Genomic DNA, 25,172 nt, shown 5'->3' on the forward strand with positions numbered 1-25,172 from the left:
ATGCTTCGATAGCCAGAAGCCGCTTCGTTTCCAACTTTGGATTGTCGAGACAAATGAGCGGAAACTTTTAAAAGGAATGAGAGGGTCAAAAGTGCGAAAAGAAAATTTCGCCTGCCTGCCGGACGCAGCTTAAAGTTAGTTAAGAATGATAAAGTTTTGAAAATGAAAAGTAAAACGAAACAAAAAGATCAATTCATTTACTTTCCCAACACCGGAAATTAATTAATAGTGTAATTAAATTTTTTTAAAGATACAAACTTTGTTTGTGTGAAGATGTTTTCCAAACAATATGTAAAATGACAAACGGCGATAAAATCCTCGCACCCCAAGGGCATTTGTTATTTAAATATGTTTAAATCGTTCTTCGATTCGTTTTGCTCGCCTTCTGCTTCTCGGAATAAAAAATAAAGCCTAATATTCTATTCCATAGATTCCGCGTCTCACACACGTCGCGCGCCAGGAAAACACAACGAAATATGCAGAATTCATAACGTTTCGGCCATAAAAACTTCAACTCTGACAGCGTTTTTGTTGGCGCGCAATTTACATAAAACTTCGACGAAGATTTACGCCGTAATCATAACTTTGTTTTATTTTTGACTTCTTTACATATCCTTAAAGTGCTTTTTAAATTTTTATGTTTCCCACATGAATACGGTAAAAATAACACTTAACATAAAGCTAATTAAAGAAATTGCGATCCATTTGCAATGGGTTAGAGCATGTGACACATAAACAACACAACGAAAACTTGTGTTTTCGTGGTTTTTCTTACATCTGCTGGCGCCTCCACCAACCACCATCCGCCATCGTACTAAATAATACTTTAAATCGACTGTGCGCGTACAATGTCGGACGCACTTACCGTAATGAAACGAGTGCCACCGCAGGGTATAAATTTAAGCAATGTTTATTTTCTTAGCCGAATAATAATAGATTTTTCTCGGCTTGGAAATACAGACGTTGAAAACAACAAACATAGATATCGGTTTTAAGTTGTCAACTTCATTGTTTAAATATTTAATTAGAGTTGATATTGAATTTGGTACAATAAAATATTATTTGCACTTGAGCAATTGATATCGGACGTATTTCTAGTCATAGTAATTATTTGTTTCCGGTAAAAATCGATCTGCAGCGCTAGTTACACATTGGAAAACTTTCTCGAGCGCGTTTCAATTAAGTTCAATATTAAATAAGTTTATTTATTTGGATGAAGGTAAACGTAGACGATGCAGAAAGTGGAGAAGTGGAAAAGTGCATCGACAGTCAGCACACGAATCGATTTTGGAGTTGAGTCGTGTAATTGAAGTCCAAGTTACTTGCTTTTACAAAAACTGTCAAATAAAACAAACCGGAAATTGTAAAATAAAACTAAAAATGTTTATTTTTATTGAATACTAGATTTTGCCGACGACGCCGTCCCGGTAGTGTTTATTAAAAATATAGTTTGTTTTTATCCTCTTGTTCTAGACATTGCTAATAATTGCTAATAATGCACTTCAGCCGTCATCTCGGATTTAATTATTTAACTATAACTATGATTGCATCTCAATGCCAACATTTATCCTATAGAAAAGGGCTGTTTTTATGGTTTTTCCGGCAATTATTCCAATTTTTCTTGCCGTAAAAACCATCTTTGGTCTTTAACAAACATTTTAAAAAAAGAATTGGCCAATTTGATCAAAGCGTCGTTGAGTTATGCGCTATCCAACAAATTTTGCAATTCATTTATATATTATAAATTTACAAAACTTTTAATTTATACTAAACATAATAAATTTATTGATATTACTCTTATTTGTGCTACATTCACTTAAATTTAAACAAAACTAACATTTATCGTTATCTTTATTGTCTTTTCCTTCCCACGTGCTTCGTCCTGTCACAACCAACCCTTAGCCCTTTAGTATATGTTCAAGAGTTGATGTGACACTCTAAAATAATAACCTTATGCGCAATGATTAAAAATACGCCCGAGATAATACATTTTAATGTAGCGGGGGTTAATTTTCCGCGCGATGGTATTATCCGCACGCCAAACGTTGAACATTGACGACAGACGCGCTTTACGAGTCAATTACTCAACTTATCTCACAATTCGGCGCGCTTGCTGGCTTATCAGACGATTCTTAATTTTTAGGCGCACACCCCCATCACCGCCTACGCCGTCCTTCAGCGCTTTCCTGCTTTGCCAGTCCTTCAGCATTCATTGCGAATGCTAATTGCGTAACTTCCATTGTTGCAAACTTTTCTCTCGCCTTTGTCCTCCGCGCTGACGATACAGATTAATTTAAGCGGACAATGAATGGAAATTCCACAGTGAAAATCGAAAAATGCACAAAACAGAGTCAAAAAAAGTCAACCGCAAAGCGTTCATTTACATAACTGCCAATCGCGTAAAAATTCTTTTCTGGTAGAAAAATTTGGAAGTAAATTGAAAATCAGGGAAGGGTTATTTTACGTCGTGCTTTAATTAAAATAAATCCATTAGGAATTCAAAAAAAGTTGAAAGCAAAAAAAAACTCAGTTTACATTTGGGAAATCAACTTTTTTCTTTGTCATCATTACATTGAATTCGACGTTTGTCCATCGTGTATCCCTAGTGACTGGGTCTTTGTTAATTTTTTTTTGACTGCAGCGTGTTTGTCTTGCAGTCCGTTTCATTACCCACAACAATGGCCAAAGTTAACAGAAATTTCCTTTTCTCTTAATCAAACACTGCAGAATTTTATGATTTGCACGATGGTTATTAAAGCCGAGATCCCTGCTGGGAGAAAAAACTCGATTATTTCCTCGCCGTTGACCCGTCGGCAATATTTTCGTGGGACGTAATGTGTCACCGCGCGGCGTCGGTCACTCCTGGAATGTTCAGATAAATGTAATAAAAGAGATCATTCCGACGGCCGCTGTGGTTGGGGCATTGAATGTTTCGATTTCATTCACACACGAGAGACATCTGCGAGGCAAAAATGCAGATTACGTCGGTGGCAAGTGAATAACATTTCTGACAATCCAATATGTTTGCTGTGCGCTATGAAGGAAACACTACGAACATGACAGAAAAAAAATACGCCGAATAGAATGGAAGAAGAGGAGGAGCTCTTTCAATTTCCGGTTGCTGGCATTTAATACTGGGCGAATTATAATAAATCACAGCCAAGCAAACAATTTATTGCTGAAGTTTAGTGGCAACTTGAAGAATTTTTGATTTTCTCACTGCGTTTCTGTATTTTTAGATTTGCGGTAAGTTTTGAATAAAATGAAACACTTTGATGAAGATATAAATCAAATACTCGATGATATTTTATGTTATCATCTTTGCTTCACTTCTTATGACAGTCAATTTCAGACTTGTTCTTTATAATTCAAGATTTTAAATATATTACATGTCAGGATATTTCCTTTCTATCAAATATTTCCATTAAAATTCAATTTTAATAAAAATAATTTGTTTGAAAAAAAAATTTTTTGTTGTGTTTTTGAAACATTCGGTATAGAGGTCAAAATCAGCGGGACGCTGACAAACGACCCGAACTAATTTGCGACGTATTCGAGTTTTCGGCCTTTCCGCGTCTGGCGACGGCTTTTTTTCTATTACACGCGCTATTTGCTCGCCGGTACTACCTGCCGGGTCGAGTGTAAAACATCACATTCGCAAGCAGTCCTCCGCAGTTTCCTCTCGACGCTGGAAACTTTTAACGCGTTCCTCCTCTTCTCAGCCCTTGGAGCCCCGGAATGGAGCGGCATGCATGGACTATAAAACTTTTTGTTTGGAACGCCGCGCGTCGTTTAGTAAATCATGCGCGACCGAAACAAACGCTGCGGCGCGTCGCTAACAAGGCCGGGCAAAAACAAACGGCGAGGAAGAACCAAGAAACCAGGAGAGCGAACAAGCACAATGGCGCGATTTCAGGTGGTGAGTCAAGCATGCTGCATTTTATAATACATTGTGACGAATGTAACTAAGCGGACAAGATGAGTGCACACGAGGTGAATACAATTGATGGGAATGACATACTTGGAGAGGTAGAAATTTGTCTTACGTGTTATTTTTATTAGTAATAATAGAAGGAATAAAAAAAGGAACTGAGATTGCTTACATTTACATTTTTCCTAGAAAAACGCTGGGTTTTGTAAAAATAAAATTTTACAAAAGATGTGTTGCTTTACGCTCAAAATAAATATGTAGCTGCAAATATAAAAATTCAAAATGATTGAAAACAAACATATCAACCTATAAATTACAAATTTGAATGGTTAGGTCTTCTCTCTATCAGCAAAAATTTATATAACTCGATTTATAGAAGAATTTTACAAATTTCATAATAAAAATTTAATTAAAAGCGAAGAAATTGTGAATTTTTCCTGGGCATATAAAAAAAACTCTGTAAAATCAAGTTTTTAATGAATTTTGTGGTTCAACATTGTCGTGCTTTAAAATACCAATCAAAAATGACATTAAATTTAAATTTTCAGAACTTTAATAGTATAGTTTCAACTATATACCTTGCCTAAATTATAAAAAAGCGTATAAACACTCAAACCAGACAAAAAATTGAAAATAAAAAAATAAAAAAATAATATTTATTGAAGTATATTTTGACCGCGACTTCGTCCCGGTAGTGCTTTTTAAAAATGTAATTCGTTTTTACTCTCTTATTCTAGACTTAGTATGTGTCAATTCTATCAATAAGATTTGCAATTTTATTTTAAAGAAATTAATTATATAAAGCATTGCTAATAACGCACTTTAGCGCGCCATCTCGGATTCAACTATTTAACTATAACCATGATTGAATCTCAATGCCATCTTTTATCCTATAGAAAAAGGCTGTCTTTAGGGTTTTCCCGGAAATTATTCAAATTTTTCTTACCGTAAAAACCATCCTTGGACTTTAACGAACATTTAAAAAAAAGAATAGGCCAAATTGGTTAAGGCGTTGTTGAGTTATGCGCTTACCAACACATTTTTCTGCATTTTGATTAACCAATGTAACTCACAATGAACCGTAAAACAAAAGTATTTCTTGCTTTGTCTGTAGCATAGCAAAACAATCAATCCAAGACTTAAAAAAGTGTTAAAGTATTGTCACCAAACCTCCCAACGCTCCCGACTGTACATTGAATTGACACGAATCCGGTAATATATTAGTTGTGCGAAATGAGTTTGGTGCCTGCGTGCCGTCGCAAACGATGCGAACGTTACGGAGCGCATCGGCAAAGATTCAATCGTATACACTTAAATTGCTCCCCGGCGATGAATCATTCTTCCGTAGCTAGCAATCCAACCCTTAGGCTCTGGCCAACGGCAAATTTATTGCACTTTTTTAAACTTTCGCCGGCGACGCATGCATTCGCATTCGTTTATTCAACTCCCTGCGAGAAAAAAAATATCTCCCACTTTGATTTATATACATTTATTGTTGATAATCTTACTTTCGAAACACAAAAACTTTCTGATCATAATTATATGTAAACAACTCGACTAGAAAAACCATTATACAAATTGAATAACAAACCACAAGCAGAATTAAAAGTCCTTGAACCGCTGTGAATGTTATACTCTGCTGTTGAACATCTTTGACATCTCGTAAAATTCCTATATTAAAATCTTTTGTATTTTTGAATGTTCTATGCAACATCCGAGTCCAAAACTCAATCAAACCGGCTTCCACCATGGAAAACAACTTGTTATTGATAATCATCTTGAAGGATGAACGTTTGTTCAAAGGATAAACATAATTATACAGACCAGCACATTCTCTTAGTAAAGCTTTACCAAGTTTACCTTCGGATAACTCTTGGTTTAAGCTGTGATCTATGTAAACATCAACGTATTTCTGATACAAAACATTCACGTTTTGAATTATTCTCTGTACAGGTAGATTAGTTCCTGTTGGAACTGAAGTCTCTGCTATTTTTTTCAATGCCACATCTGGACTTTCTTCAAATATCTCATTAGAACCACTGCTGTCGTGCTCCCAAATGAGGTTATGTTCTATAACATTTTTAAAAGTGCGTATTCCTTCGTTTTTCTTTGGAACCGTAAGGTTTGAAGATATTCCTGTTGAATATACGTTGGTTATTAGCAAAGCAGTGAGTAACCATGAAGCATGGACGATTCTAATCCCAAGTTTTGTTGGTGTAGGTCTATTTGTATTCATTAATAAATCTCCATATTTTAAAAATACCAACATGGAGATACTACGATGTTTATCCTGCTGTATTAATACTATTTTTCGATAAATAATATCAAAAACATATACAATTATAGCTGTTATAACTGCCTCCAGGATAGCAATCACAACAAAACTGTAAGGCATAGCGGATAATAAAAAGAACGCACTCATTGGTTCAGATTTTTTTGGAACCATGAATGTTACACATGTTTCTGTATACGGAATCGAAGAATCTGATACATTAAAAGACACACGAATATGCCAAGCAGCACAGAGGTACGTGTGAAGTTTATTTGTGATAATATCCTGTACAACTTGAGAAAACGCCATGTCTGGGTATAGTTTATAGGCAACACGCCATCCACGCGTCACCTCTGTCACTATAAACTTATCTAAACCAGCGTAATCCTTATTTTTCTTGTCTATGAACACATAGGGAGGATAATGAAAATATCCCGCTATAAAAACATTACTTTCGTTCGTAAAATTCGGCTTCCAATACCTCCAACTTTCTTCTTTAAATCTTGGCACAATATTCACATCCGTATCAGATTCACTTTGCGTACAAATGGATGAATTCAGTTTATCAGTCCTTCCTCGATAGAAACTGACAATATCTGGTGTAGAATTACCAGGAAATCCCGCGTACAATTGAATAAAATGTGCATGCAGTTCCGAAAAGCACAATAAAGTATCCTTCAGCGTTTCGTATGCTTTCGTTGAGTTTTTATCGACGAAAAGAATTAGAAATATACTAGTGAACGGCTCAAACCTTTCCGAGAAAATCACACCGCGTTGACATGGAAATAAACGTAATACACCAGCAGGATCATTTGATTCCAAGACGTAGTGAGTTGTCCAGCAACTCAGATTTGAATAACTGTTTTCTTCGAAAAGTCTCTGCGATATAATGATGTGATGCACATTGTGGACGAGGAAACGATCTTGAACCAACAACTTGTCGTCGATAATAAACCTCGTACATTTTGAATCCGCCAGCGCATGTTTTAACAACAATCGAATGCAATTCGACTCAATGTGTGAGCTGATTATAAAATAGAACAGAAGTGATTTAGACATTGTCGCTTATAAGCTTGTAAGCTCACTAACCAAAGCTTATATAATGCAGAACGAGACAAAAATGAAATAAAATAGTTATATATCAACATATTAATTGCATTGATGGACGTTGAATGGCTTTTTTTTGAGTAAATATAACAATCAAACGATATATTACTAACGATACTTTGTTAGAACTTTTTTTTGGCTGAAACTGTAACTACTTCATTTTTCCCTTGTTTGCTCAACACTATAATATATTTTTTTGGTAGTAATAAAAAAGTATAATAATAAATCCTGGACAATTATTACTATTACGCTTTATTGCGTTTTCATGTCATTTGTAACGCAGTGCGTGTGAATTACTCGTCGAAATACACGTCAACGATTTTGAATGTGTTATCCTCGTACACTTCGTTTGCACTGCTTGCACCTTTGCGTTGGTTACAAAGCATATTAACAACTTGCTTGCTAATGGGAATACGCCGAAATGGTTGGAGTATGTTGTCCAATGCTCCGCCGATCACCGGCAGAGCACACAATCCTCTTCCTCTATGCTCGGCTTGGTTATTTTTATTATTACTTCTCCGACGAGTTTGAGCCTCATTTTGGATTCCAGGTTTGGTAGGCGACGCAGTTATCTAAAACAAACCGGATTATAAGAACAAGATGGAAATGTTGAAATAATATTTGAATATAATATTTACGTCAATTATTAAAGAGCATAAGAGCAGCGACGCCAAAAATATGGCTTTGTTTTTGGCCATTGTGTTTGTGTTTGTTTAGGGCGACATGGAAACATTATTATACGCCTGGCCAGCGTCGTAATAAGTGCCAGGCAACAGTGGAAGGCAACGAGTTTGGTAACACGATATAATTATTGAAGAATGCAGAAATACGTGTGGGCGATAAGCTATCGCTGAATTTTTTTATTTTTTTAAAATTACAGGGTTTTGTGTATATTTAATAATTAACTATAGAATTACGAGTAAATGACTTAATAATAATCGTAAAATTAAATATTTTTGATCATTACTAGTAATGCAATTCCCAGCAATGCAATTTCCCAGGTATGTATTTCCAAAATTTCGCAAATATTTGCACTTATGCAACATGTGCAAGCGCAATATGTTGCTGGGTTGTTGAAAACAACAAGCAATAATGCAGATTGTCGTTTTGGGCACTTGCATCGTTACTCAAATGTTAATACAGGGTAAACATGAACTAAATAAATAATTTTGCAGAGCAAACACTGATATAATTTGTAATATGAAGACATATTTATTAATTACAATTGTTGTTAATTATTGCTGTGAATTAATAAAGTCCAGGAAATTATTCAATATATCTTCATCAGTTTGGGGAGTTCCAGTGACGTGGTTATTATAATCGGTTTCATCGGGTTTAGTGGTACTTTCAGCAGGTTTTTCTGTAGTTTCCTGGTTACCATCTTCAGGTTTCTCCGAATTATTTGAGTCTCCTTGATCTGGATCTGTTGAACCATTTCCTGCTTTAGTAGTGTCTTCATTTGAGTTTTTATTATCTTCTGTTGTCACTTTTTCTTCATCAGTTTTTGCAACAGTTGTAGTTTCTTCATCTTGATCTGTTGAACCATTTCCTGCATCAGTTGTATCTTCATTTTTGTTTTCATTTTCTTCAGTTGTCACTTCTTCGGTATCAGATCCTGCCACAGTTGTAGTTTCATCGTCTTGATCTGTTAAACCATTTCCTGCTTCAGTTGTGTCTTCATTTGAGTTTTTATTAGCTTCTGTTGTCACTTCATTTTCATCAGTTTTTGAAACAGTTGTAGTTTCTTCATCTTGATCATTTGACCCATTTCCTGCTTCCGTGGTATCTTCATTTGAGTTTTTATTATCTTCTGTTGTTACTTCATCGGTATCAGTTTCTGCAACGGTAGTGGTTTCATCGTCTTGATCATTTGAACCATTTCCTGCTTCCGTTGTACCTTCATTTCCATTTTTATTATCTTCTGTTGTAACTTCTTCTTCATCAGTTCCTGCAACAGTTGTTGCTTCTTCACCTCCAGATTCACTACTATTTTCGACACTGTCATGTTCATTTGACACTTCTTCAGAAGACTTTTCTTCACTTGACGAATACAACGTACTATCACAAACAAAATGTCTCTCAAGGAAATTCGTCAAAAAACGAATTTTGACCCGTCTTGTGAATCTATAAACCAAATTACTCAAACCCCTTGTAAGGAAGAAATCCAAACAAGCTTTTTCTTCTCGTTGAGATGCAATTTCATTGTGAATGCTTTCTGCAGGTTTGCCAATTACCTATTGCAATAAAACAAAATAATTGTTAGTTCAACTAGTAAAATGATAGATTTTAATCGTGTTATAATTTTATACTTACGTCATGAATACAACAAAGCGCCAAAAGTAGAACAAAAGCAATTTTGAAAGCCATTTTGTATGCTGCTGTCAAACTTTCTGAATGAAAAGTTGAACTTACTGTGTAGTTTATATCCTATAATGAGTCAAAACACTTTAAATATGTGCTTCATGTTTTCCCGTTCTGCATTTTTCTACTTTTAATTTGGCTTAATACTAGAGCAATTATTTTTTGTAGAAATGTTGGCGAGGTTTAAGTACGGAGTTTCAAACTAAAGCACATTCATGGAATATTATTTAATTAAATTTTTGAAAAAGTTTTTCCGAATGATAAAAAAACTTATTATAATGACATAATCAGAAGTAACTTGCTTTCAAGATAAGTAAACCGAGGAAATAGGGAATAGAAAGAAATTTAAATATTTATTGACTTAAAACAAAATTTGGTAATTGAATACTTTAAAAATTATTAAAATTATATATTTTTAATTGTTTGTGAGTATACGTATTACATTTCTTTTTCATTTTTAATTAATTTTGAAACTGAAATCAGTTTCAGACTATGCCCAAGGCGATACATGTTAAACCAAATAAATTATAATATCATACAAAAATAACTTATTATTTAAATTAATGAACAAATATACAAGTTTAAAGAAATTGTTTTTTAAGGCGCGGCAATTTTTATGCATCTTTATACATTTCTATGCAATGACTTTTTGACAATTTCTGCTTCTGATCGATTAGTAAATTAAATATTTTATATTACTTTATTTTTACATGATTATGAATTTTAATTTTTCTTTTGATTTTACATGATTTAACTTAAGGGTATTGTCAGAAACAGTTTCTGAAAATTCTAATTCATAATCACGTAAAAATTTTAAAAAATGAAGAGAAATTTGAATTAAGAATATTGTTCAGTAAATATATTAAATCAACCAGAAATATAAGATAACAATTCTTGAATATTCATATTTCCCCTTTTTTGCAAAACAATAATTTTAATTTTTGCATTAAATATTTATAAATAATGCATGCAATTGTATAACATGCGTGAGATCTAGGTACAATAATCAAATTTAGATATTCATTCAATTTTTTTTATTTATCTGCAGTACACATTAACAATGCAACATCTATATTATATTCCCAGTGGTATTATTCGTCACCACCTTCATTCGCATCAGCTTCTTCGCAGATGAGGAGGCTTTCGATGAGTCCTCCAAATTGAGATTTCAAGCCAAGTCTACCCAGGATATTCAAAATCATTTTACCAATAGGATTGGTAATACCTGCCAAATAACTTCCCACCATCGGCATGCATCTTTCTTGCTTACTCTTCTGTAGTGCTGGTGAGGGAGCAGCCAAAATCTACAAACAGCATTGTATTGATTAATATATAAATATTATTAATGTATATTATTAGTATTAAATTACTTACCACACCAACCACACAGACAATCAAAACAGTGCAAAATACTGTTTGGAGTTCATTTTGAGGGCTTTGATGTTACACGTTTGGTACAACTCAAGTGATGTTAGGTTTGAAATTTACCGTTTTTATATAATTCGTGTTGGTATCAATTTACGCATTTTTCGAATCTTTCTCAAAATAATTTTGTATAATTATTGGGAAATATTCGCAAAAATTGGGAAATTAAATAAGTTGGAAAGAATTTTGTTACAGCAACGTCACTGGTTTGATAACGAAATATCCAATAATTATTATAATTATTAAAAGGAATTGTTGCACTATAATTTTTAACATAATGTAGTTTGAATGTTGGCAAACTGCTAAACAAAAAGTTAAAACTTTAGTTTAATTCAATTTATTAAAATCATGTAAACAGTGAAGTATTTTAGATACATATCATTTATCAAGCGTTGCAAACAAATGTTTTTCTTAAGAACTCAGACAAAAATGATGGCATCGGCACTAAATCGGTAAGAATGCGGAAAATAAAACTGTAATAACGTCCAATTATTGGAATAGGTAAGCATGCTTTTTCTTCTTTGTTTATCTTATCCAAATCGGAGTTTGACTCGTCTTTAATTGGACTTGCATATACCTAAAAAGATTTTAAATATGCAATGCAGGAAAAAATAAATTTACTGTAATTTATAATGATTTTAATTGAGCAATCAATTAAAAGAATTTTCTACTTCCACGTTTTTCTACGATTTTTAGACAGAAAAAGTGGTACTTTAAATACGGACGGCCAATCCGTGAGTAAAGTACTTTAAGTACGGACATTATCTGCGGGGCGGAGCTTGCACCTCCGCATTTGTCTACAGAACAGCACAAAACCATATGAAATGCCATTCGCTACCAATCAAACAAGTCAAAGCAAGCGCTGCTGCTGTAGGCGCCCAGTGCCCAGTGCGAGCGATTTTCGAAGATTTAAAACACAAAAAATTCTAATTCAAAAACCTAATCGTGGATATAGAGTGGAAGTAGAAAAAATAGCGTAAGCACCACGTGGCTAAAAGTGGTTAAACACTCGCTTGCTTAAAAGCTCGCTCTCAATCAATCTTGTGAATAAACTCCTTGTTTAGTCACTTGATACTTGATATACCAATAAATACTTACAATACTCAAATAAACCACTACCAGTACACAGACAATAATTTTACTTTGAAACATGATTGATTGCTATGTCATCTGTTTCAATGTTAAAGTTTTTCTGATATAAAACCCTCACGCCTACGGAGTACTTATATTGCAAAAGAAGAGGAATTTTGTTATGATTTATGATGCTTGTTATTTATTTATATATTAATCTAACGAGTTCTTTTTGAAAATGTTTTAAAGGCGTCAAAAACAATTAGGACTTCGACGCGCAATTGTTTTATCCGTACATAAATTGTGTTTTTCTTTGTTTCGGTAAATAATCATTAAGAAATACTTGGAAAGTCTGAGTGAAACGTAAAGTGTGAAATGTAAATTTCTTTTGATATAAACATTTTAATTTCTAACAGAATATAAAATATATATTTACATAATAAATACAATACATAGTTATTTACAAAAATTGTTTACAGCATGTAGAATAGAAAAATTGATCAATTCAAATTTCATGCCATCTGAAGCATTTCTGAAAATTAATTATTTATGATAATAATTATATTATTTATTATGAAAGAAAACACAAACTTACAGTTTCCATAAAGTATACAATCAAAGCAAGAACATCAATGTTAATATTCTTCATTGTACTTAAACAAAACATGACTTCTTGTTTTGTTTTATAAACTTTGCTTTAAGTTCTGTACGTATTACCTTCCTTGTGGTTCTTTTGATACTTAATAAATCCCTAGCAAATGTGTTGCTATATATACTTTCAATGGGTTTGTTATTGCAGATGTTTTGACATTTTATTTTTGGCTTTATTAATTTTTATCAAGTACTCGTGCAGACAAAAAAACAGTGGTTTGTTTTGAGGCGCATTTGTTGTTACACGTGCAAAATTTATTAGACGGTCCAACAAGTAACAAAATGAAGTTTTTACCTATATACTAAAACAATAACAAAGTGTAGAGTTGAATGTCTATGTCAATCAAACATTCAAATACATTCCATACCACGCAGTTGTGAGCAGTATGTTTATTAATAATTTTTTTGCAGTGCGTACATAATGCAGTCTCTTTATAACGACGCACAAGTTACATTGAGAAACAATAAAATATTGGGATTTTATCATCTGTTTATCCTTTTGTAAGCAAGTTATGAGTTCAATTACTCTTGAAATGAAGCCGGTAAATATTTCTAGAAAAGGAATTCAAATTTTATGCTGTAATCACTTGGGTTTAGTTTAAATGATTTTGTATTATTTTCTTTGCTGAATACGTGTACTCGTAATGATTTTGAAGTAACTTTATATCATAAAAGTTGATCATAATTACAAAACTTTTTCAAATAATACCATCCATGTCACGTGGTCAAAAGCAATATTGAAGATCATAATTTTTGAAAGGAAATTATATTTTGACGTTACACAGGGGAGCCGCAACGCTATAAGAAGAAAATTCATATAAACTAACCAAGTCGTTAAATGGCAAAACGAGACTACACTGTGTTTATTAAGGCACAAATAGCAGCATATATAGAGTATCGATAAGACAGATAAATCCTTTTTTATGATTGATCTACTATTACTTACTATTATTTCTTGCAAACAACCTACCACAAAATGAGTCCCAGATATTCTTGATATTATCAAACAAAGCATTCAACTGAAGCTACGAGAATATAATCTTAAAATTTTTTAAATATAATATTTTTTATTGTTTAATCATTTTTATAAATTCATACAAATACGACATTAATATTGAACCATAGTAAAAAAATATAAGTAAAGTATAGATATAGGTAAGTATAGGTAAATTAGTTATAACTAATGAATATCACGATTATGAAAGCACAAAACATTTATCAAAATCCACATCCTGAAGACATTTTAGACAATGGTTCAATGGATTATCCAAATCTACGCCACCTAAGGCATGCCTAAAAATAAAAAAATAAAACATGCGTTATTTATCTTTCCCTTATTATAAATAATTATTCCAACTTACTGATTCCATAAAATTGATAATAAACCCAAGAACATCATTTTTACGAATATTCATTTTATATTCTTCTCAAATAGCTTGATTTTCAAATAGTTTGACTTATTTTTGGCTTGTTGCAAGTGTAGGTTTATATTTGCACTGATAACGTTCAGCAAACCTCTTCGCTTTATATACCTACTACTTGACTCATAACTTAAGTACTTATTTTGCTCGTGTTTGTCTATTTGGATGTTTTTACGTTTTATCTGCAGCTACTTGTGTAAACAGAAAAATAGAAACGTGTTTATGTCAGTTTAATTCAAGTATGAAACATTCATTATGCAAAAAAGCGGTATTGTTTTCGAATTCTTCAAAAAAATCATAATATTATTGTTTTGTCTTTACATTATGTTTGTCATTATCACTTCTTCACTGTTTATAACAAGAACTTTGTATCGAGACGAATAAAAAAATTTAAATTTTTACTTATGTGGTATATTTCCGTTCGAAACTTATGTACACTTGATAATAAAACTCGTACAAAAAGTATCAAGATATGCGCATCCTGAAACTTTCCGAATGATATTTTAATACGCCTGTTATAATATGAGTAGTACTATTTTTTAAGTAATTAATTTGAAAAGAATAGTTACGTTGTTTTTTGTTGGTGTATGAATAAAATTAAATGCATCAATAAAAGAAACATTGAATTGTTGAGCCACTTACATCATGAAACTCCATAATTATCGTCAAATGAAAGAATAAACCTTATGGAATTCACAGTACTTATTACACACTGCAATATGTTTCACCACACTGTGCCATCATCAAGCAGATGAATTCTAAATACCCTCCTTAAGGTTTACCCTTTCATTTGAAAATAAAACATATGGTGGTTTAACGTATAATTTAAGGTTAAATAAAATTTAAAAAATCTTTGATAGATATAAATGAAAGAAAACGCTTTAACCTTACAGTTATCATTATTAAACGATACCATATTAATAAAACCATTGCAAGTCAATGGAAGTGTTTGTCAAACCTGATGTCGATAGCTATTTCGACCATTAGAGCTCTTATCGGCACACCTTTATTAATATGCTTTGGTTGAACAACGATAATTTGAAAGCGTTAAATTGATTTCTTTGATTTATGTGTATAAATATACACCCTCTCGTAAAACTATTATTAATTGAAGAAATCTTAATTTTTATAGCTGTTGGTTTGTTTAATTTAGTATGTGGGAGTATTAGGTATAAAAACAACAATTTGGTAATTGCACTTTATCATGTGAACATGGCATTATATCACAAATGTAACGTCATTAGTTAATCACACACCAGTAAGTCATTGAGGAGATTATGCACAGTTGGACCTAAATCAATGTTATTATTGACTGCTTTGACGATGCCACTTACAAATGGTATATAAATTGCACAACGTGTTGATGGTCTTGCCATAGCCTAAAATTAAAAAAAATTTATTAAAATTAACTATAATTTTATCTATAACATGAAAATGTTTGAAACTCTTGCAAATCAATGCAAGTGTTTGTAAAATCTGATGTTGATAGCAATCATTTAACAACTATCTATTGTAACGGCTATAAACGTTTTAATTAAATTTATGTATATATTTTGTACTTACGGTTGCCAACACGCATACCACCAACACAAGCAGAATCATTTTTCGACTAGCCATTTCAGTAAATTTTTGTTTGCAGGTACCAGCAGTTAATTAAGTGTAAATTCAGTTCAATTCACTTCAATTAATATAATAGTCGTACAATATTCCTGCCTTTTATACGAAATTAGCGCGGTTTGTTTTGTCTTCGTTACGCAAGGATAGTTCGAATATTTCGCGCAAATATTTAAATTATTTTATTTTTACTTTTGACATCTACCCGTGAAATAGATGCATTTTTAAAATACCGTTACAAAAATGTTGGCGTATATTTTTTGCTTTGCGTTTCGAATTAACTGCAACGCGCGTGTTTTGTGCGTGTTTTTTGCATTTTACTTTACAGAATTTTTTACTTCTGCAATTAGTGTTTCCCAGATTATATTCGAAATGTATAGGAATATAATTATAATAAATAGAGGAAGATCAATATCATTTTATATAAATTTTTGTTATAAATTTAATAATGAAACTCTATATTTTATTAAAATTGTAAATTTATCAATTTCGAAAAATTGCAATTGAATAAAACGTAATAGGTGCTGTCATGTTAATTTTATTTCCATCCAAGTGCTATTAGTCATCATTCATCACAAACAAGCAAGTCATTTAGAAGACCATTCAAAACTCCCAAGTCAAGATTCTTTGTTACTGACTTAATGACTGGGGATAGAACCGGAATCAAGCATGCAGGTGGGGATGGTTTTGCCATGGCCTAAAAAAATCAAAAAATTCGTAGTAATATTAAACAATACAAAACTTAAACTTCTTTTACACATGATACTCACACAACCCAAAACAAAAACAATTAAACAAAGCAGTACTAATTGCTGGTTTGCCAAGTTTAGTTACCTTGTTGTATATATGAGAAACTAGACTCCTTTTATACGCAAAAAAAAACAATTTTTTTTCCGGCCAATTTGTATATATAATGCATAATTTGGAAATTTTCCACACTCCTAGTGTGCTGATTAGTTACTGATAACACGAAATATTTTTTATTTCTGGTTTTCATTATTTAGAATTTTTAATTGCAACATTTTTAAAGGACCATTTATTCACAATAATTTTTGGACAAAACTAGTCAAATTCAAACATTTCAAAGCATTGTATTGAGCATACATTGAATGTAATTTGTTGAAAATGTAATGAGCACTATTTCATATTGCGTTATATCAAACTTTTCATGCTTTTTGTTATTAAACTGTTTGGGTTTTGCAATTTTGATCCACGTTTTGTTCGATTTTAAACGATTAAAACCTATAACTCGTCAGCAATTGTATGAATATTGCATCTACATGATTGCAAAACCTTTTGTAAAATTAATTTTATTTTTGCGTATTCAAATTTTTTATTTGAGCCCTATGGTATATGGTATATGTACTTGTGTAATGACAGCGCAAAAATTAATACTTGCTCTTAACTAAAACAGATTATTAATATTCACTGTGACGATGTCAAACCTGCCTTTTATACCAATAACCGCATTTATATATTGTTTGTTTTGAGAAAATAGTTCAAATAGTTTCGAGAAAATATGTTTCTTTTATTATTTTTCAGTTCACGTGTGCCTATTTATGAATGAGGAATAATAACTACATTAATTGTGTGGAAAAAAATTGGTCAAATATTTCTAATTTCCCCGTGTCAAAAACGTGTTGTACTGTTTTATGATAGTAACTAAATTTTGTTAATAACAAAGTGGTTTTACCAATGATGGAAAACATCACTCAGCCTGATTTAAATTGATATCTCATGTTCATGAACAAATAATTCTTTCGATATGTTGCTAACTATATTATGCAATTTCTATAAGCTTCAAGTAGAAGTAGTTGAGATGTATTATTATTATATACTGGCTTTTGTGGACGACTTCGTCCCGGTAGTATTTAATAAAAATATAATTCGTTTTTACTTTCTTGTTCTAGACATAGTATGTGTCAATTCTATCAATAAGGTTTGCAATTTTATTTTAAAGAAATTAATTATATAAATAATTGCTCACAATGCACTTCAGCGCGCCATCTCGGGTTCAACTATTTAAGTATAACTATGATTTAATCTCAATGCCAACTTTTATGCTATAGAAAAGGGCAGGCTTTAGGGTTTTCCCTGCAATTATTCAAATTATTCTCGCCGTAAAAACCATCCTTGGACTTTAACGTACAAGTTTTTGTATTTGAACTTGTATTTTACATCATCAAAAATAGTCACAGCCTTCACACAGGCCGTCCGTGTTTAAAGTACTGCTTTTCATGTCTCAAACCGGTAGAAAAACTGGCGTTTTTAAGTTGGAAGTATAACAATAATTTTATTTTAAATTATAAAGTAAAAAAGTATATATCTATATATATTTATTTATTTAAATTAAATATGTTAATGTAGCTACATTATTAAAAACAAAAAAATAATAGATAGTATTCATATTGCATATTTATTGTCATGTTTACTTCGATTTGATCCTCTACTAATCACAAACCAGCATGTCATTAAGAAGACCATTCACTTGTCCCAAATCAAGATTCTTGGTAACAGCCAAGATGATTGGCGATAGGATTGGTCCCAACGCAGGGATTGAGCAGGAACGTTCTCTTGGCTTAGCCATAACCTGTAAGAAATAAATATATAATTGATAATATCAAATATAACAACAAAATTTTAATTTTGTATAATTACACTAGCCAAAACACAGACGATTAACACAAAAATAATAACTTTTTGGTTTGCCATTTTGGAAAGTTCTCTTTTTTGTTTTCAGTTAAATATATTATTGTATTGTTACTTTGTATGCCTTTGTGCACTTTGATGTAAGTTCAACAAAACTTCTTCCTTTTATACCAAAACACTGCATTAGGCACGGAAACGAAATATTTTCGTCTAAATATTGGAATCTCATTATTTTAAAATATCGCGTCTACCTCAGCCATGTGCGAGCATGTCAAATATTTTCGTGTTTTAAACTAGCTGTTTGCTCACACGTGGAAACGTGAACATCATTAAAATTACGAGGCGTTTGTATAAAAATAGCACATAATTTTGTATTACGTACAAAAATATTGCAAACAACATCATTAAATATAACTTCTTTTTAATACTTTGAATGAAAATAAAGACTTAAACGATGATCTTTAATATAAAAATGAATCACAAAATCTGTTAGTAAGCGCTTAACTCAACAACGCCTAGACAATTTTGGCCAATTCATTTTTTAAAATGTTCGTTAAAGTCCAAGGATGGTTTCTACGGCGAGAAAAATTCGAATAATGGCCGGGAAATCCCTAAAGACAGTTCTTTTCTATAGGATAAAAGTTGGTATTGAGATTCAATCATAGTAATAGTTAAATAGTTGGATCCGAGATGGCGCGCTGAAGTGCATTATTAGCAATTCTTTATATAATTAATTTCTTTTAAATAAATTTGCGAATTTTATTGATAGAATTGACACATACCTTGTCTAGAACCAGAGAGTAAAAACAAATTACATTTTTATTAAACACTACCGGCTCTAAGTAACGGGCAAAACCTAGTATTACATATATTTTATAATATATTGAGGATAAAATGATTACAAATGTAGATCCAACACAATACAATAAGATAACACAAAACCAACACTTACATTATACTCGCAATTTATGACGAATTGCTAGAATTATCAGTAATTTCAGGTGGACTTGTGATTTGCCTGTCTTCGGGACAAATTAATACCCGTTCGAGAATTTGAAGTACAAATGCTGGCAATCCAACGCTGTAGATAACGGGGCTGACCACTTGACTGACAAAGCGATTAAGGGGAGCTGGAATAATCGTATCACATGACGATGGAATTGTTGAAATTTGGGAACCGTCGTTGTCATCCTCTGCAGCTGGCTTTGCAAAGATCTAAAACATGATAACCAAAAAAATATACAATATTGCTACATTCAGATTCAATCAATAAATGTTCAACTTACATTTGCCAGAAGACACGCAGCAAAAACAATAGACAGTAATTTATTTGCTGCCATTTTACTTCTATGGAGATATTCTATGGAGGATATAGTAAACTGATTTATTTTGGTTGAAAAAATGCATTTATACGAATATTTCAATGTTAAACTGGTTTTAATATCAATATCGTACTTGAATTAAAAGGTTTTTGATTATTTTCCGTCGATAAAAATTTAAAGTTTAAGTGTTTTTACAATTTTTGATTAATATTTAGTTATTTAGTAGGTAAAACTATATTGTTAAGCAATAGGAATCATGAAATTAAAATACATAACAAAATTATAATAAATTCAAGTGTTAGTATCGACAACAATTTAAATTTACTCAAATTAGAATGATAAGTAATGTTAGTTGCGTAATATGTATTGAAACAATAAATACATTTACGAAAATCAGTTGAAATTAAAATTAATTAAATTAAAAAAATAAAATATCAAAATTTAACATTTAAATTCCCCTTCAAATCTCAAAACTCCAGAAGTGGACCCTTAAAACCCAATCATTAAGCAGTATTTTTATAAAAATGTGAGAAAATGTCATTTTCAAGGATTTTAGATTGCATTGTATAAAAAGGCTTCCAAACTAAAATATGACTGTGAGAAACTCCAAAAAATTTATTAGTTCACGAGATACAAGACGCTTTAAGTACCATACTTTCAATGGCTATAAACCTGTAAATTGAAAGGATTTAGGAAGTGAAAAAGGTCTGTATAATCTAAAGTGTCTCTTTTACTACAACATGAGACGCAAACACTATAAAACGATATATTAATTCACAAAATTCAAGGTGTTTTTCTCACCAGTTTTTCAATTTGAAAACCTCTATTTAAAATTTGTATATAAATTATACAAATTGAATACATTAGGTTATATACCTAAAACCACTATTTTCAAACGTAGACAGTATAATTTAATGCTAATTTGTTAGAATGTTATCATGCTTTCCTGTTTCCGGTTCGGACGTAACATATTCATGACTTATTCGCCATTACGAACGTGGCTGCCAGTCGCTCGCGGCGCAAAAACTTATTTAATATTAAGAAATTGCAGTTTATCGCCACTAAAGTGCACCTGGAGAGCTATAAATAACCCGTCGTGCAAAAATATTAAAACGTTTTCACTTTGCGCGACGCGACGCCGCTAAGAAGCCGCGGCGCAAAAAATAGGGGCAAAACATTAAAGACTAAGATGCGCGCCACTTTCGTTGATTTATTCATATCAAATTCATATTCCTTCAGCTAAGTTTATTGCTCACATTTTGTTACATTTTGTAATAAGTAATTGCCGTGCACACAACGTTGAAACATTAAAACGTTGTTTATTGTACCAAAATTAGTAGAAAGCAATTTATAATAATTTTTTACTTCCATCTTTAAAACGCCTGTTTTGTAACGCAAAAAGAATTACTTTAAACACGGAGAAGCAAAGCCGTGACTAAAGTACTTTAGTCATGGGCTTTAGTCACGGGGTGGAGCTTGCGCCTGCGCATTTGCATACGGTGCATATGAAACGTCATGCGTCGTCAGTCAAACAGGTCAAAGTAGCTCATTATCAATCTCGTGACTAAAACTCGCGTTAAGCCACTTGATCTTTAATATTCTATTATTATGCAACTTTATCAATAATTTGGGCAAAAATAGAAATGCTAATTTAATATTACGTGTACACGTGTATTGCACATGAAAATAAAGTGAATATTTGTAATTCCAAAAATGTGCAAATATAAATTTCCTCAATTATGGCAAAACCATGTTAAAACGTCACAGAAAAACGCACCGCCTCATAAACTTTTATGAAAACTGCTTTGTTTTGTCTTCAACCCATAGAAAATCATGTATAATTTCTTTATCACATCAAAATATTCAGAGTTGTAATGTGTAATAAACATGGAAACATTCAACCGCCAGCATAAAACAGGTTAAAAGTGAATAATAAATACGGCCCTGGTAAGAAATGTATGAAAAACATGCGCGCTCAAATGAAAATCCGATACCGCAAATGTTCGTGCTCAATTTTTCACGAAGTTTTCCTCTTCACGTTCGACATGCATCCGTTTCCTCCTCCAGCACCGCACGCGGATATAAAACTTTGATTGCTACTTAGAAGCGTTTCACTTGTACCGCGTAAACGCAAATGAATAATGAATATCGGAAAGTTTCAACTTTTCTCAAGCAAGAGGACACACAGCGCCATCACACGAGGAAATGCACCGGATGTGCCGACGAGCTGGAAACTCGCGGACACTCTCTGGACCAGTTAAAATGCACATAATCAATTCGCTTCGCATAGTTCGATTGCACTTTTTCGTCTCGGGGCGTTCGGGTTTTGCATTTAATTAAAATACATGCCAACTTCAAGTCGCCGGCGCACACACGCCGAAGCGATTGTTTCACTTTGTGCACGGGTGTGGAATTTGCTCGGCGAGCGAATTAAAGCCCCCAATTTCAGTTCAGTACAGGGATACGGAAAACATACACACAGCGTGTTGATCCAAAACGGGCGGTTCACAAATAAAACGAACGTGGATTCAATTTACTTCGAAAATTTATTTCATTATTTCACCGTTGAATTAAATTTGAAAAAAAGAGGAGCATACATGAAACAAGTTCAGCAAATGAAAATGAAATTAAATTGAAATTAATTAAAATCCTATTTTGTATGTGATTAAATTTGTCTGTAATTGGTAATTGAAAGCTTGTAGCAAACTGATTGATGTCGAAAGATTAATCGGTGCCATCTGATATTTCAATGAACGTACCAATCAAATGAATTGAAACACTACATGCATCAAAGCTATTTATTCATTGAGCTGTTCTATTCAAGCTTAATCTGGGCCATTTATTTATCTGTTTGAGATGTTTAATCGTAAATCGTTTTATTGGATCATATTTTTATTTCTTTATTTTAATACAGGCAACCAACAATACATATTAGTCTCTTGACAGATTTCGTAAAATATTTATATAACTATCAGTATACATTTATTTATTTATTTATTGACTTGACATGTTTATTCATTAATAATTCTAATAAATCTTATTTTTATTTCTTTATTTTATTTTAGGCAGCCAACAATACACATAAGTCTATTGAGAAAACGTTAGACTAAAAGTTTTTGTAAAATATTTATGTAACTCAAAATATAAAACTTTGTTAGTATTTTTTATGTTATAAATAATCAGGCTTTAATTTATTTATCTACTTGACATGTTTAATTATTAATAATTCTAATAAATCTTGTTTTTATTTCTTTATTTTAATATAGGCAATCAACAATACACATTAGTCTATTACGTTAAACTAAAAGCTGTTGTCAAATATTTACAACTCACAGTAAAAGACTTTGTTGGAGTTTGTTAAAGTATTTTATTAGATGATCTGGCTTAAAATTTGAAATCTGAACTAATGCATCGCGTGCGCCTGAAACGAAAAAGAACCCTCCGTTTTAGCAATAACGAGCTTTCGCTAATGCACTTTTAATTAAAGACACTGTGGTAGTGAGGCGGCCAGCTGGACGACAAGGTAGAGCTGGTGGTGGCAACGCGATCGCAGGAAACTCAAGCGGCAGGATTTTATTAAATTTTAATTATGAAATACTCACGCTACAGCTGCACAAACCGGATGGTATTTAATAAAACATATCACCGACGGAATTACATATATATTTTTACTTTGACGTCTTTATTTTCGTTTCTAACCGAGAATGTTTAATAATTAAATATAGTCGAAATAATGTTTGATGAAACTTAATAATACTAACATCAAAGTTCTTTACCTTCCACCTCATAACCATTATTTCCGTCACTTTATAATTCTCGCATCCAGCCGAAACTCGACGTTAACTTCCAACTGCAAACGCTACGAAGATGATTTATGGTTGAATGCTGCCATGACAGTTTTTGGCAGCGCAAAATAAAAAAGTAGCGCAACGTACACATGTTTCAACTATCAGAAAGCGAGGGAGCACGCGCCACTTCGCACCTTCGGGCTGTTTTTGCGCGCTCGCTCGGAAGTTAAAACGCAAAGTTGGGAAGAAGTTCGCTGGAGGTAGTTTTCCGTGCACTTTGCCAAACGGAGCGTCGACATTGTCTCGAGGCGTCGGCGGCGGCATCACAGCAGCAGAGCCATTGCCGGTGAACTAGTGAACTTACGAGGGCATTAATCATTTTTGATATACATTGTGAGTGTTAGTCGTGTGATGCATTCATGACAATCTATTCAGTGTGAGCGTTCGGGGGTAGGTACTTTATGATATCTTTTTTATTTATTTTCGCTTTTTTTACTTTTAGTCATTACTTTCACATTTGGATCGAGAGAGTTTTTTAATCAAATAAGTACGAAACTTAATGTTATTATGTTTCAGGAGTTATTATACGTAGGCAACCAACAATTCACTACTTTTAGGAAGAAATTGATATATAAACAGGCGTCTACCTTTGACTATTAATGGTATTACTGTTACTTTCACACATAATTTTATTCTGTATTCAAAAAATCAAATTTTTTTTGCTTTGTTTCAGTTTTACTCCAACCAAAACCCATTAATTACTAAAATTACAAGTATTTAAATTGTGGGCTAATTGCAAGATATATATTACTGTAAATTATCATATACAGAATGGATTACAACACAAATTCATGTATTTGTAAACTGTTGTCTTGTTCATCACTCGTCACATTGTCATTATTTGCATTGAGGATTGCGGATTGCGAACGTTATCGTGATGGCAATTGCGATATTGCGATATTGTGATACGCATTGCGCTGGCAAATAATACGTACATTTGTCTGGATGATCCTGATCTATTGCGGACGATTATCCTCGCCACAGAAATGGCGGAATATCAAATATGAATATAACTTTCGCGGCGCGCGTGCATTTCTTTCAACAATGCGCTCGTGTACATCATATTCCCAAGCCGACTGCGCCGCAGAAAGCCAAGATTTATACGCAGATAAGAATTGCAATAGCTAGAAAATGGAAATGGCGAAATGAAACAAATGAAATGTAAGCAGAAATTAACATTTTTGCGTATGAAAATTGAGATAATACTCGAATGCGATTATTCTTCGTGGAACAAAAGAAAGTTTTTAATGAAAAGCATTATAATTCTAAAATAAATGCTTAAATAAAAATTTATTAAAATATCATTTGATTTAATTGTCAAATGCTTCTAGAATATTTACCTATTTATGCTGCAAGACCTTGCTTATACGGAAAGACGCTAAAAACATCATTAATACTGGAATATTTAAATTTTTTATCTCCGCATATTTGACGCATGAGAAATACGCTGAGCTGGAATAAACCAATGTAAATCAGCACTGCTGACAAGTTCAAGATGAA

The 25,172-nt window shown here is 32.4% G+C and overlaps 2 protein-coding genes and 7 long non-coding RNA genes across 11 annotated transcripts; 1 reads left to right on the forward strand and 8 right to left on the reverse strand.

Moving 5' to 3' along the window:
- Positions 1-5,404: 5,404 nt before the first annotated feature.
- LOC135790839 (uncharacterized) lies at positions 5,405-8,110 on the reverse strand. The gene is made up of 2 exons (XM_065301121.1): positions 7,949-8,110; positions 5,405-7,882 (listed from the first exon to the last, which is right to left on the reverse strand). Exon 2 carries the CDS (start codon positions 7,260-7,262, stop codon positions 5,436-5,438), a length of 1,827 nt encoding a protein of 608 aa, XP_065157193.1. The 5' UTR covers positions 7,263-7,882; positions 7,949-8,110; the 3' UTR covers positions 5,405-5,435.
- Positions 8,111-8,499: 389 nt separating this feature from the next.
- LOC135790840 (uncharacterized protein DDB_G0290685-like) lies at positions 8,500-9,747 on the reverse strand. Its single transcript, XM_065301122.1, has 2 exons — positions 9,624-9,747; positions 8,500-9,544 (listed from the first exon to the last, which is right to left on the reverse strand). The coding sequence occupies exons 1-2, from the start codon at positions 9,675-9,677 to the stop codon at positions 8,546-8,548; spliced, it is 1,053 nt and encodes a 350-aa protein (XP_065157194.1). The 5' UTR covers positions 9,678-9,747; the 3' UTR covers positions 8,500-8,545.
- A 943-nt stretch (positions 9,748-10,690) lies between these two features.
- Positions 10,691-11,364, reverse strand: LOC135790313 (uncharacterized). The gene is made up of 2 exons (XR_010547730.1): positions 11,046-11,364; positions 10,691-10,975 (listed from the first exon to the last, which is right to left on the reverse strand). It is a non-coding gene; the product is annotated as an uncharacterized lncRNA (long non-coding RNA).
- A 53-nt stretch (positions 11,365-11,417) lies between these two features.
- Positions 11,418-12,331, reverse strand: LOC135790314 (uncharacterized). Its single transcript, XR_010547731.1, has 2 exons — positions 12,195-12,331; positions 11,418-11,673 (listed from the first exon to the last, which is right to left on the reverse strand). It is a non-coding gene; the product is annotated as an uncharacterized lncRNA (long non-coding RNA).
- A 200-nt stretch (positions 12,332-12,531) lies between these two features.
- LOC135791131 (uncharacterized) lies at positions 12,532-12,901 on the reverse strand. Its single transcript, XR_010547931.1, has 2 exons — positions 12,763-12,901; positions 12,532-12,699 (listed from the first exon to the last, which is right to left on the reverse strand). It is a non-coding gene; the product is annotated as an uncharacterized lncRNA (long non-coding RNA).
- Positions 12,902-13,865: 964 nt separating this feature from the next.
- LOC135790916 (uncharacterized) lies at positions 13,866-17,291 on the reverse strand. Of its 3 annotated transcripts, none has more exons than XR_010547872.1 (4): positions 17,253-17,291; positions 15,803-16,550; positions 14,180-15,618; positions 13,866-14,111 (listed from the first exon to the last, which is right to left on the reverse strand). It is a non-coding gene; the product is annotated as an uncharacterized lncRNA (long non-coding RNA). The 3 variants fall into 3 exon arrangements; XR_010547871.1 differs by lacking the exon at positions 17,253-17,291 and adding an exon at positions 16,688-16,702; XR_010547870.1 differs by lacking the exon at positions 17,253-17,291 and adding an exon at positions 16,624-16,638.
- A 959-nt stretch (positions 17,292-18,250) lies between these two features.
- On the reverse strand, positions 18,251-18,780 carry LOC135790426 (uncharacterized). Its single transcript, XR_010547763.1, has 2 exons — positions 18,512-18,780; positions 18,251-18,443 (listed from the first exon to the last, which is right to left on the reverse strand). It is a non-coding gene; the product is annotated as an uncharacterized lncRNA (long non-coding RNA).
- Positions 18,781-19,303: 523 nt separating this feature from the next.
- On the reverse strand, positions 19,304-19,883 carry LOC135791093 (uncharacterized). The gene is made up of 2 exons (XR_010547916.1): positions 19,789-19,883; positions 19,304-19,717 (listed from the first exon to the last, which is right to left on the reverse strand). It is a non-coding gene; the product is annotated as an uncharacterized lncRNA (long non-coding RNA).
- Positions 19,884-23,754: 3,871 nt separating this feature from the next.
- LOC135790565 (uncharacterized) lies at positions 23,755-25,036 on the forward strand. The gene is made up of 3 exons (XR_010547817.1): positions 23,755-24,062; positions 24,189-24,274; positions 24,346-25,036. It is a non-coding gene; the product is annotated as an uncharacterized lncRNA (long non-coding RNA).
- The last annotated feature ends 136 nt before the right edge of the window (positions 25,037-25,172 follow it).

Source organism: Atheta coriaria, unplaced genomic scaffold (genome assembly GCF_025399875.1).
Source record: "Atheta coriaria isolate IRGN ID8LTWV9N9 unplaced genomic scaffold, Caltech_Dcor_3.1 hic_scaffold_4_pilon, whole genome shotgun sequence".
Classification (NCBI taxonomy): domain Eukaryota; kingdom Metazoa; phylum Arthropoda; class Insecta; order Coleoptera; family Staphylinidae; genus Dalotia; species Dalotia coriaria.